The sequence below is a fragment of the Eptesicus fuscus genome, chromosome 21, assembly GCF_027574615.1.
Source record: "Eptesicus fuscus isolate TK198812 chromosome 21, DD_ASM_mEF_20220401, whole genome shotgun sequence".
NCBI classification, from domain to species: domain Eukaryota; kingdom Metazoa; phylum Chordata; class Mammalia; order Chiroptera; family Vespertilionidae; genus Eptesicus; species Eptesicus fuscus.
This window is the reverse complement of record NC_072493.1, coordinates 19,781,778-19,795,359: the sequence shown is the minus strand read 5'-3', so window position 1 is coordinate 19,795,359 and position 13,582 is coordinate 19,781,778. Positions and strand designations below refer to the sequence as shown.

General features: G+C 42.8%; 1 protein-coding gene across 2 annotated transcripts in view; it reads right to left on the bottom strand.

Moving 5' to 3' along the window:
* The window catches only part of ZNF382 (zinc finger protein 382), a 33,860-nt gene that overhangs the window by 14,742 nt on the left and 5,536 nt on the right, over window positions 1-13,582 (bottom strand). For both annotated transcript variants that reach the window (XM_008140109.3, XM_054711247.1), the window contains one exon: window positions 11,868-11,963. In XM_008140109.3, coding sequence (XP_008138331.2) covers window positions 11,868-11,963 — 96 coding nt within the window. The remainder of the gene's footprint in view (window positions 1-11,867; window positions 11,964-13,582) is intronic.

Here is a 13,582-nt window from a genome sequence, read left to right as displayed (position 1 = left end):
TTGATTTCTAATAGGGAACACACACACACACACACATGAGTGCACATACAGGGAGTTCTTTTAATCTTTAATAATTTTAAGAATATAAGCAAGTTTCAAGACTAAAAAGTTGATCTGGACATCCAGATTCTGGCAATGTAAAAGAAATTTGTATCAAAGCAACCTTCCAGTTGATGAAGTTATAAACTCTGGGCAAACTAGAAAAAACAACAATTTGTTTGATAAAGAGTGATCAAAAGCAGGCATAAACTGGAGTGGATACAATCTTTGAAAGAAAGAAAACGCACCGCATAAGATTTATATCAGGTTTTCCACTGTGTGCCTGGTAATTCATCTCAAGGAGAAAGCAGGAGTCACATGTGCAGAAAAATCAGAGATTATAGTTCTGGGCTATGAGAGTGGCTGTAAATTGAGAACAAAATCTTAGAATGGAGAAGTAATAGAAGGAGAGCACAAAAGTTAGCATACCCCCCTCCTCAAAACCTTGGTTAATTGCTTTTCTGCAGGGTAAGACTATAAGGAGCATAAAAGGGAAAAGAAAGCTGGAGCTCTGAAAGAATTAAGCAAAAATTTTAGCAGTTACTTGACTCTGGAAAAACAGAGTATTTAATTCCAGTCCTGTGCCAAGTTAGAGAAACCTGGTTAAACCTTTGATCTTTCTGTTGAAACCCCAGAATAGTAATGTATTAGGAGTGAAGGCTACATTCCAGGACTCAGAGAACATCATAAAACCAAAGGAAAACCTGAAACTGAAATAGAAATCATCTAAACAAACTTAAAAGCAATTTGACAAAGTAATCAACATGAACTTCCAGTAATTTAACCCCATACCAGATTAAAAACTCAGCAATCTTCAGAGGAAGAAAAAGGATCCAGCATCTTCACAATATATTATCTACAAGGTTTTTCTGAGAACAGAAAATTGTGGCCAGCAGAAAAGATAAAAAAAAGTCAACAGAGCCGAAACCGGTTTGGCTCAGTGGATAGAGCGTCGGCCTGCGGACTGAAGGGTCCCAGGTTCGATTCCGGTCGGGGGCATGTACATTGGTTGCGGGCACATCCCCGGTGGGGGGTGTGCAGGAGGCAGCTGGTCAATGTTTCTCTCTCATCGATGTTTCTAGCTCTCTATCCCTTTCCCTTCCTCTCTGTAAAAAATCAATAAAAATATATTTAAAAAAAAAAGTCAACAGAACTGATAGATGTCCCCTATGTTAAAATTGGAAAATAAGGAATTTAAAGTAACTGTGATAACTATAAATCTACAATAAAAAAAAGCAATATTGGTAAAGAGATTTTTCAGAAGAGATAAGAAAATGCTAACTAAAAAAACCCAACAATATCTGAAATACAAAATTCACTGGATGGGTTTAACAGCTAATGAACACAAGAGAATTAGAAAATTGGAAACCTGGTTAGCAGGAATTACCAAAACTAAAAGAATAGCCCAGGCTGGGTTGCTCAATTGGTTGAGGCATCGTCCTATGCACCAAAAAGGTTGCAGGTTTGATTCCCAGTCAGGGCATGTACTGAAGGCAATATTTCTTTCTTTCTAAAAATCAATAAACATATCTTTGGGTAAGGATTAAAAAATAAATAAAAGAATTAAAAAAATCCTCACCCTGGCCAGTGTGGCTCAGTTGGTTGGCACCTAAAGGTTGCCGGTTCGATTTCATGTCAGGGCACATGACCGGGTTGCAGCTTGATCCCTGGAGGGGGTGGCAGCCGACCAGTGTTTTTCACTATCACATCAATGTTTCTCTCTCTCTTTTTCTCTCTCAAAAAAATCAATTAAAAATATTTTTAAAAATCCTTAATGAACTAGAGAATAGGATTACATAATTTAAAAGATAACCAAGAAAGAGACGTATTAGTTTTAATTGTTCTTTTCTTTTAGATTCCTTGGGAGAGATTTACTATGTACACAATCATGTCATCTATAAATGAAGATAGTTCACTTTCTAATCTATTGCCTTTTAACTTGGTTTTCTAACCTTATTGCAGTGATTTGTATCCAATTCAGTGTTTAATAGAAGGGGTGATAGTGGGCATTCTTCCTTTGTTTTTGATCATAGAGGAGCATTCAGGCTTCACTGCTGAGTGTATTGGTAGCTACAAGTTTTCCAAAAATATCTTTTATGAGATTGCTAATCTGCTCTAAATTTTTATAATAAACTAGAGGCCCCGTGCACGAAATTTGTGCACAAAGGGGGGGTTCCCTCAGCCCAGCCTGCACCCTCTTCAATTGGGGACTTCTTGGGGGATGTCCGACTGCTGGTTTAGGCCCAATCAAACCAGCAGTTGGACATCCCTCTCACAATCTGGGATCGCTGGCTCCTAACTACTCACCTGCCTGCCTGCCAGATCGCCGCTAACTGCCTTTGCCTGCTAGCCTGGTCACCCCTAACTGCCCTCCCCTGCCAGCCTAGTTGCCCTCAACTGCCTTCCCCTGCCAGCCTGATCTCGCCCCCAATGGCTCTCCCCTGCCAGCCTGATCTTGCCCATAACTGCCCTCCCCTGCAGGCCTGATCTCACCCCCAACTGCCCTCCTCTGCTGGCCAATTTGGTTCTGATTGGTCAGCTTATGCCAGTCAGCATCAAAAGCTCCGTCTCCTAGGCAGCCATTGGCTCCCCACAGCACCCACATTTGGTTCTGATTGGTTGGTGTCTATGCCAGTCAGTGTCAGAAGCTCCGCCTCCTAGGCATCCATTGGTTCTTCACAGCAACCCACATTTGGTTCTGATTGGTCGGCTTTTATGCCAGTCAGCATCTCTGGGTCTATCAATGGGGCCTGATCAGAAAGGCGGGCTCATCAGCAGCCCCAATGGAGGCCTGGAGAGAAGTGGAGGCGTGACTGCTGGTCAGACTGGGAGAGAGAGAGAAAGAGAGAGAGAGAGAGAGAGAGAGAGAGAGAGAGAGGCAAGTGCTGATCAAAAGCTGCCACAAAGGCAATGGATCAGTCCCTGCTTCTCTCATCAGACCTCTCTCTGGCCTTGATTCGCAGCCCCCCAGCAGTCAGTGCTGGGACACCATGTCTGCAGTGGAAGCAGGACTGACTTCTGGTTGGTCAAGCCTCAGTTGTTACTGGTCGTTACAACCCAGGGTTCTTATATATTAGGGTAGGAATGGAATTTAATTATTTTCCTGCATCTACTGAAATGATTACATGGCTTTCTCCTTTATTTATTTCTAGTTACTTTTTAAAAAAAATCCTTACCTGAGGATATTTTTTCCATTGATTTTTAGAGAGTGGAAGGGAGAGGGAGAGACACAGAGAGAAACACTGATGTGAGAGAGACACATTGATTGGTTGCCTCCAGCATGCCTCAGACCAGGGCCAGGAGCCTGAAACTGAGGTATGTGCCCTTGACCGGAATCGAACCAGGGATCCTTAGTCCGCAGCAACAGAGGTATGATGAGGGCATTGCCTTTCCCAGCAGGCCGACACTCTATCCACTGAGCCAAACCAGCTAGGACTCTAATTACTTTTAGAACTCTTTTCACCCTTATAAGGTGAATGATACAGTTTGCTTTTTGAATACCAAATCAAATTGTTTTCCTGGGATAAATACTTTTTGGTCATGAGGTATTATACTTTTTATTTTTAATTGATTTCAGAGAGGAAAGGAGAGGGAGAGAGAGAGAGAAAAATATCAGTGAGAATCATTGACTGGCTGCCTCCTGCATGCGCCCTGACCGGGAATCAAACTGTGGCCTGCTGGCTCATAGGTCAACACTCAACCACTAAGACACACTGGCCAGGCAAGGTATTATCCTTTTTAAATATTGCTAGATTTAGTTTTAAAATAGTTTGTTAAGGATTTTATATCTAGTTTCATGAGAGATGTTGGTGTATAGTTTTCTATTTGTGCCTTTGGTTGAGGATAATGCTGGCCTTATAAAACGAGTTAACTATAAAACAGGAGTCTGTACCTTTTGCAACAGCATGAATGGACTTGGAGATTATTATGCTGAGTGAAACAAGTCAGTCAGAGAAAGACAAATACCATATGATCTCACTTATATGTAGAATATAATGAATATAATAAACAGACAAACAAATAGAACTAGAGGCATGGATTCATGGAACAAACTGACAACTGTCAGAGGGGAGATAGGGTGGGGAGAACTGGATGAAAGAAGGTGAAGAGATAAGCCAAAGAACATATATGCATAGCCCATGTACACAGACAATAGTATGGTGAAGGCAAGGGGGAGCGGGTGGTGGGGACTGGGCAGAGGTGGTCAAAATGAGGGAAAATGGGGGTCATCTATAATGGTGTAAACAATGAAAAATAAAAGTAAGTTGGGAAGTATCCACTCCTACTCTATTTGTTGGCATAAAATTGTTTGTATATTCCCTAAATATCCTCTTAATGTCTGTAGGATTTGTAGTGATGTAGCCACTTTAATTTTTGATATTGGTAATATGTCTTCTTTCTGTTTTTCCTGTGCTTTACTGATTTTATTAAAAATAAATCAGCTTTTGGATTCACACATTTTCTCTATTATTCTGTTGTGTATTTCATGATTTCTGCTTTAGTCTTTTATTATTTTTCTTTTCCTACCCTTTGAGTTTAATTTACCTTTCTTTTCCTAGCTGCTTAGGCTGAGAGTTTAAATCCATGATTTGATAAAATAATTTTTTAAATGCTGTTTATTTGCATCCATAAAATTTTGGTATGTTTTGTCACTCAGATCAAAATTTAGTTTTACATTTCTTCCTTAATTCATGAGTTATTTTGGAATTTTGGTGATTAATGTCCAAATATTTGGGGGACTTAAGAAGTATCTTTTTAATTTTTAAATTAATTCTATTGTGGGCAGAGACCATGCTCTTTGATATCAGGTCTTTTTAATTTGTTGACACTGTTTTTGTGGTCCAGCATATAGGGTTTATCTTGCTGAATGTTCCATGCTATCCTACCTAATAAAGAGGGAATATGCTAATTGACTGCCACACCCTCAAAGATGGCAGCACCCACAGCCACAAAATGGTTGTGCTATTCAGACATTGTTCCACACGAATTAAAGGGCACAAATCATGCCATGTAAACATGCCCCAAACCATAACACTGCCCCCACCAGCTTGAAGGGTTGTACTCATGTATGTGGGGTGCATGCTTTCATGCTGTTTCCGCCAAATTCTCACTCTGCCATCTGCATGATGCAACTGGAAATGTGATTCATTGGACCACATGACTTTTTTCCAATGCTCGAGGGTCCAATCCTTGTGTTCCTGTGCAAATTGGAGACATTTTATCTTGGTAACTGCAGACAGCAAAGGTGTTCGAACAGGCCTTTGGCTTCCATATCCCATACGATGCAGTGTATGGCTAATTTGCCTTGCCTGGAGGGAAGACAGTCAACACTCAGTGTATGTTTACCAGGGTTATATCCTCTTGTTAGATCCATCCCTTTAGTATTATGTAATGACCTTTATTGTCTCTTGTGATGGCCTTCATTTTAAAGTCTATTTTGTCAGATATGAGTATTAATACTCCAGCTTTTTTTTTTTCTTTTCCATTTGCACGGAACTTTTTTCCATCCCTTCATTTTCATCCTGTGTGTGTCTTTTATTTTCAGGTGGCTCTCTTGTAGACAACATATAGTTGGGTCATGTTTTTGTATCCATTCAGCTACCCTACACCTTTTGATTGGAGCATTTAATCCATTTATCCATTTACATTTAGGGTTATTATTGATAGGTATTTATTTATAGGCATCTTAATTCTGTATGGCTAGGTTTCTTTCTCTGCTTCTTCTCCTCAGCAATCCCTTTAGCATTTCTTGTAATGGTGGCTTGGTGGTGATGAACTCCTTTAGCTTTTTTTTTTTTTTTTTTTTTTGGTCTGGGAAGCTCTTTATTTGACCATCTATTCTGAATGATAGTAATGTTGGTCTCAGATTCTTGCTTTCCATTACCTTGAGTACTTCATGCCATTCCCTTCTGGCCTGTAGAGTTTCTGATGAGAAATCAGGTGTCTGCCTTTTGGGAACTCCTGGTGTAATTTGAAGCTCTGTTAGAACCTCCTTTGTAGGTAACAGGGTGTTGTTTTTTCTCTTGCTGCCTTTAAGATTCTCTCTGTCTTTAATTTTTGGCATTTTAATTATGATATGTCTGGGCATGGGTCTGTTTGGGTTCTTCTTGTCTGGGGTTCTCTGTGCCTCCTGAACATGTGTGACTTTTTCCTTTACCAGGTTAGGAAAGTTTTTTTTCCATTATTTATTCAAATACCTTCTCTATTTCTTTCTTCCTTTCTGTCTCTTCTGGCACACCTGCTATTCTAATATTGTTACATTTCACATTGTCCAACAGCTTTCTTAAGCTGCCCTCCTGGTTTTTACTTGATTTTTCTTTTTGGTTCTTTGAGTGATATTTTCAACTCTGTCTTCTAATTCACTGAGTTGATCCTCAGCTTCCCCTAATCTGCTGTGTATTCCTTCCAATGTATTATTTTTTTTCCAATGTATTATTTTTATGTCATTATTTTTTCTGAGACTGTTCTTTTTTCATAGTTACTATATCTTTTTTCAAAATGTTGAGCATTTTTACTATCATTCCTCTGAACTCTGTTTCAGATAAATTCTTTATCTCTGCTTCATTTATCTCTTCTTCTGGAGAATTTGCTAGTTCTTTCATTAGAGGGTTGTTTCTTTGTCTCCTCATTTTGGTTGTCTGTCTGGGTTTGTGACTATGTTGTAGGTAGATCTTTTATACCTCTTACTCACTAGTGCAGGACAGTGCTAAAAGGCCATTTCTTACGAATTGGATCCGGCAAAGACTCAAAGCCTCCAGAGACCACCTCTATCTACAAACCAATAGCATTCTACTTGAATTGCCCTCAGGCAATCATCGTCATCAGGAGTGGCACGAGTTTTTCAACAGGGTGGGGCAGTTGCTTCTGCCTAGAAGCTAATTGTTACTTTTAATCTCTTCAGTGGACTCAGGGCAAGGTGTTTTCCAGTAGCTTGTGTTGACGGTCTTCCCCCCAGGCAAGGCAAATATCTATCTGGGAAAGATGTCCTCCACTGCATGAGGGGATGATTCAGCCCAGGAAACTTGGGGTGTCTGCATGCTGAGCTTTATCCTCCCAAGTCCCCAGTCCTGGATTCTGATCTCACAGCCCCAGGCCACTTCATCCTCCCTCCGCCAGAGCACAAGGTGGGTGGCTCCACAGGGAATTTTTATGCACTGGCCCTTCAAGAGGGTGCCCGAACTTTAGCTGCCACTCGCTGGCAGACAACACCCTGCTGCTTTTCACAGCTTGATGTTATGTAGATACCCTCCTCAGTTTGGTGCTCTCTGCTGGGGAGCCCAGCTTAGGGATTAGATCTCAGAGTTCTCAGGGGCACCCCCTTCACACACACACAGTCTCTCTGGGACTTCAGTTGCTGTCCGGCGGGATAACCTCAGGACACGCCCCCGCCCAGCAGGGCTTGACAGGGGACTGCGCCACCCTCCTGGCAGGGCTTGATGGGGGACCTCAGGCCATGACCCTGCCTGGTGGGGCTTGACGGGGGACCTCATGGTGTGGCCCGCGCCCTGGCACTGGGCCAGGGGATCAGAGGCCACGCTCCCTGCCCCGGCGGTGCTTGACAGGGGACCTCAAGGTGTGCCCCCCGCCTCAGTGCTGGGCCAGGGGACCTCAGGCCGCGCCTCCCACCCAACGGGGCTTGATGGGGGACCTGAACCTGCACCCCCCTCTTGGTGGGGCTTAATGGGAGACCTGAGGCTGCACCCCACTCCAGGCACCAGGCCTGGGGCCTGAGGCCATGCTCCCCGCCCATGGGGCTTGACGGGGGACCACAAGGTGCACCCTCCATCCCAGTGCTGGCCGGGGGACCTCAGGATGCTCCTCTTGCCCTGGGCCAGGGGACCTCAGGCCGCGCCCCTACCCAGTGAGGCTTGACAGGGGACCTGAGGCTGCGCCCCCTCCTGGCGGGGCTTGATGGGGGACTTCAGGCCATGCCCCCCACTCGGAGGGGCTTAACAGGAGATCTCAGGCCACATCCCGCACCCGGCAGGGCTTGATGGGGGAACCTCATGGCGCAGCCTCCGCCCCAGCTTGGGCTGGGGGACTTCATGCAGCACCCTCCGCCCTGGCACTGGGCCAGGGGACCTGAGGCTGCATCCCCTTCCTGGCGGGGCTTGACAAGGGTGGGACCAGCCGGGTCTGGGTCTTGTGCGATTTTGAGGCACATGTGGGTTGGCAGGGACTTGACTCTAGGTCCCGTGGTGCGCCCCAGACTGACAGGAGGAAGATTTTCATATACATTTTACTAATTTTCTTTTATCTCTGACACTTCTATTATAGAGAAAGGGCAAACAGCAATCCTATATAATAAAAGGCTAATATGCAAATAGACCGAACAGTTAAACAACCAGAACAACCGAACAACTGGTCGCTATGATGTGTGCTGACCACCAAGGGGCATGTGTGGAAGGCACATGGTGGGCACTGGCTGCAGCAGGATGGTGAAGCAGGTGAGTAGGGGTGCCAGACCAAGGTGGGGCACTGGTCACTGTCATGGGGCGAGCCTCTGGTGATTATTGAAATTTCTTTGCTCCCACATGCCGTGATCCCACCTGGCGCTCGCACCTGCGGCTGGCGCCAGCCCCACTCGCACCTGCAGCTGGTCCCGATCACTCAGCGCCATCAGCGGGTGCGAGCAGCAGCTGCCGGCCCCGATCGCCTCTGAGGGCTTCTCCACCTCCCCCTGCTCCCAAGGGGCAAACAGGGTAGCAGCCATTGCTTGCACCCGCTGACTGCACCAGCCCCGCTTGTATCCACTGCTGGTGCCAGCCCCAATCGCTCCACTCTGTCAGCAGGTGCGAATGGGGCCAGTGCTGTCAGCATATGGGAGAGGAAGCAGTGGAAGCGGGGTTGCTGGCAGACAGGGAACCAGAGCTGTAGCAGGAGGGGCTGGGCAGGGGTGTGGTGGATGGGTCAAGACCTGCCTCTGTGCCTACCACAGCCTCGTGGCCCATAGTTCCTTTCAAGGTGCATGAATTTGTGCATTAGGCCCCTAGTATTAAAATACTTCCTCTAATTAATCCCCTTTTAATGTGCACGAATTTCATGCACCAGGCCACTAGTTTATGGTAAGTTCAACAGAGTAATTTCATTCAACAAGTAATGAGACAAATTGATATCCATATGAAAGAAAACAGACTATCTACCTTTTCTTTACATTATAACATGAGGTGGGCCACAGAACTAACATTTCTAGAAGAAAATACAGAGAACTATCTTCACAACCCTGGAGAAGGCAAATATCTGTTTGATAGGTCAAAGAAATAATTATAAATGAAAGAATAATAAACTGGACTTCTTCAAAGTTAAAAACTTATGCTCATTGAAAGACACCATTAAAATGAATAGGCAAGCCTCAGACTAGGGGAATTTTTGCAGCACCTATAACAAACAAAAGACTTCTATCCAGACTACATAAAAAATTCCTCTTACTCAAGGGAAAAATATATTAACCAATAAGAAGTGGGTAAAACATTTAAATAGGTACCTCTAAAGAAAATACAAAAAGTACTTGAAAAGGTTTCAATATAAAAACTGTAAAAATATACTTCCATACCTTTCAGAATGACCAAAATGAAAATACTAATAACAATCAAAATTCTCATATATTGCTGGTAAAAGTTTAAAATGGTATAGTAACTTTTAAAAACTGACTGTTTCTTAAAAAAGTGAAATTTATACTGCCTTTTGAATGAGCAATATCAACTGCAAGGTTTCTACTGAGAAGCACATACATGTCCATAAAAGTGCATTAGAATATGTTCATAGTAGTTTATTCACAATAGCCCCAAACTGGAACATTTCAAATGTCTATTATTAGGAAAGGCATAAATAAACTGGTGAATTCATATAATTGAATGCTATTTTACTATTAAAATAAACTACTTATATATGCAAAAACATGTATAAATCTCTCACATTAAGCAGAGTAAAAGAAAGTATACATGAAAAAGGTCTAAAATAGACAAAACTAACTTATGTTGGTAGAAATCACAACTGTGATTGTCCTAGTGGAAGGGACTAACTTGGAAGAGGCTTGATGGAACTTAATAGGTTAATGGAAGTGTCCTTTATTTTGACTGGGGCATGAGATACATAGCTTTTATTTCTTTTAAAAAAATATATATATATTATTGACTTTGTACAGAGAGGAAGGGAGAGGGATAGAGAGTTAGAAACATCGATGAGAGAGAAACATCGATCAGCATCCTGCACACTCCCCATTGGGGATGTGTCCGCAACCAAGGTACATGCTCTTGACCGGAATCGAACCTGGAACCCTTGAGTCCGCAGGCTGATGCTCTATCCACTGAGCCAAACCGGTTAGGGCTACATAGCTTTTATTTCTGTCAGAACTCAAAGAGCTTTACACTTAAGATCTCTATGTAGATCTCTATGTACTTTATATCTACAAAACATGAATTCTTGGTAAGGTAATGGCAACTAATATCTCTATGCACTAAGGCCACAAAGAAAGCACTTACATGGGGGGTGATATTCAAGCTAAATTTAGACTATAGAGCTATGGAAGTTAATCATGTATAGGCTCTTCAAAGATCAAGCCTTTAGTAAGATGGCTACTATCAAAAACACCAGAAAATAATAGATGTTGGTGAAGATGTGGAGAAACTGGAACCCTTATACATTGCTGGTGGGAATGTTTAGTTGTGCAGCCACTATGGAAAACAGCATAGCAGTTCCTCAAAAAATTAAACAGAATTACTGTATAATCCAGCAATTCTACTTCTGGTTATATATCCAAGAGAACTGAAAACAGTGACTCAAATAGATATGTGTACACCCATGTTTGTAGCAGTATTATTCACAGAAGCCAAAAGGTGGAAGCCATCCAAGTGAGCACTGACAGATGAATGGATAAACAAATTGTGGTATGTACATACAAAGGAATATTATTTAGCCTTCCAAAGGAAGGACATACATACTACAACATGGGTGAACCTTGAGGACATTATCTATACTAATAATTATCTATACTAATAAAAAGGGTAATATGCTAATTAGACCAGGTTGACCAGCCATCTCTGGACATCTGACTTCCTTCCAGATAAAGCCATGGTGGTGTGGGCCAAGGCAGAAGTAGTTAGGGGCCATGAGGCTGGCAGGGGAGAGCAGTTAGGGGCAAGATCAGGCTGGCAGGGGTTTAGGGATGACCAGGCCAGCAGGGAAGGTCAGTTGTGGGCAACCAGGCCAGCAGGGGAGGGCCATTGGGTGCAACCAGGCTGGCAGGGGAGGGCAGTTGAGGGCATTAGGCAGGCAGGCAGGTGAGTGGTTAGGAGCCAGTGGTCCTGGATTGCGAGAGGGATGTCTTACTGCCGGTTTAGGTCCAATCTTAATTGGACCTAAACCGGCAGTCGGACATCCCCCGAGGGGTCCCGGATTAGAGAGGGTGCAGGCCAGGCTGAGGGACACCTCCCCCACCCCCATGCACAAATTTCATGCACCAAGCCTCTAGTGTTAAATAAGTCAGCCACAAAAAAGGACAAATATCATATGATTCCTCTTACATGAAATACCTACAAGTAGTCAGATCCACAGAGATAGAAAGTAAAATGGTGGTTGTCAAGGCCAAAAGGGAGGGAGAAATAGGAGTTATTGTTTAATGAGTACAGAGTTTCCGTTCTGCAAGATGAAAATATTTCTGGAGATAGATGATAGTAATAATTGCACTAATGCCACTGAACTCTATGCTTAAAAATAGTTAAGATGGAAAACTTTACGTATTTTACCACAATTAAAAAACATACATATCCCTAAAAACATTCAAAGGTGTCAATACCTGAGTTCATTGGTCTTTATCTGTACAGACTCACCTAAATAACTCTGACTTGAAAAAATTCTCTCTGTTGTCCATAGTTCTTTTCCTTCTTCCAACTTGCAGATCATATCAGGTTTAGTCATGTGAAACCCTGATAATAAAAAATGAGACTTATTTCCAGGCTCTTTATTCTGTTCCATTAATCTATATGTCTGTTTTTATGCCAGTACCAAGCTGTTTTGATTACTATATCTTTGTAGCATAGTTTGATATCAGTTAGCATGATTCCTGCCTTCTGATCCAGCAATTCCATTTCTGGGAATATATCCAAAGAAATCTGAAACACTAATTCAAAAGAATATATGCACCCCTATGTTCATAGCAGTATTATTTACAACCAGAGGCCAAGCGCATGAAATTTGTGCACTTGGGGAGGGTCCCTTAGCCTGGCCTGCACCCTCTTGCAGTCTGGAAGCCCTCGGGGATGTTGTCAATCCGACATCCTTAGTGCTGCTGCAGAGGTGGGAGAGGCTCTGGCTGAGTGGAGCTCCCCCTGTAGGAGCACACTGACCACAAGGGGGCAGCTCCTGCATTGAGCGTCTGCCCCCTGGTGGTCAGTGCGTGTCAAAGTAACAGGTCATTCCACCATTTGGTCTATTTGCATATTAGCCTTTTTATTATATAGGATAGTCAAGATGTGAAAGCAGCCCAAGTGCTCATCAGTAGATGAGTGGATAAAAAAGCTGTGGTACATCTACACAATGGACTACTACTCAGCTGTAAAAAAGAAGGAAATCTTACCTTTTTGCAACAGCATGGATGGACCTGAAGAGTATTATACTAAGTGAAATAAGCCAGTCAGAAAAAGACAAGTACCATATGATTTCACTTATACAATGAGTGGCCAGATTATTTATGCATTCAGAGATCATAATCTGGCCACTCAGAGTGTGTGTGTGTGTGTGTGTGTGTTCAGAGATCATTTGAGAGGGTCCCTGATTAAAATCTACAGTAATTTGATGCACTGTTGCCCTTATGTTGTCTTGTATCTGTCTTGCCACTCTCCGATCTGCCCTTAGCTGATGGCCACAATTCGCACATTCAGACCCAGATTTTCGGCTGATAGTCTCGTCTTTAAACACTTTAACAATAGCTGCTCTTGAACATTTAATGAATTCAGCTGTTTTGCTGATACTTGCTCAATGGCTCCGAGCGCCAACAATCATCCCACGTTCAAAGGCTGTTAAATCGTGTTGTTTACCCATATCTTCAGAAAAAAAAAAAATCACTTCTACTGTCTTGGTAAACAACCTGCTTCCCTATTTATAATGGTCTGGCCCTCTAGCAACTTCAGCGCGAAATTAGAGCTAATTTGCCTACAAACATCGGGTGATCATAATAATCTGTCCACTCAGTGTATATGGACTCTAACAAACAAAATAAACTAACAAAATAGAAACAGACTCACAGATATGGAGAACACACTGACAACTGTCAGAGGGAAAGGGGGTTGAGGCTGGGTGAAAAAGGTGAAGGGATTAAGCAAAGGAAAACACTCAAAGACACAGATAACAGTATGATGATTACAAGAGGGAAAGTGGGATGGGAGGAGGCAGAAGAAGGTAAAGGGGAGATTAAATCGTGATGGAAGGAAACTTAACTTGGGATGGTGAACAACAATATAAGATACAGATGATGTACTATAGAATTGTACACCTAAAACCTATATAATTGTATTAACCAATGTCACTCCAATAAATTCCATAACTT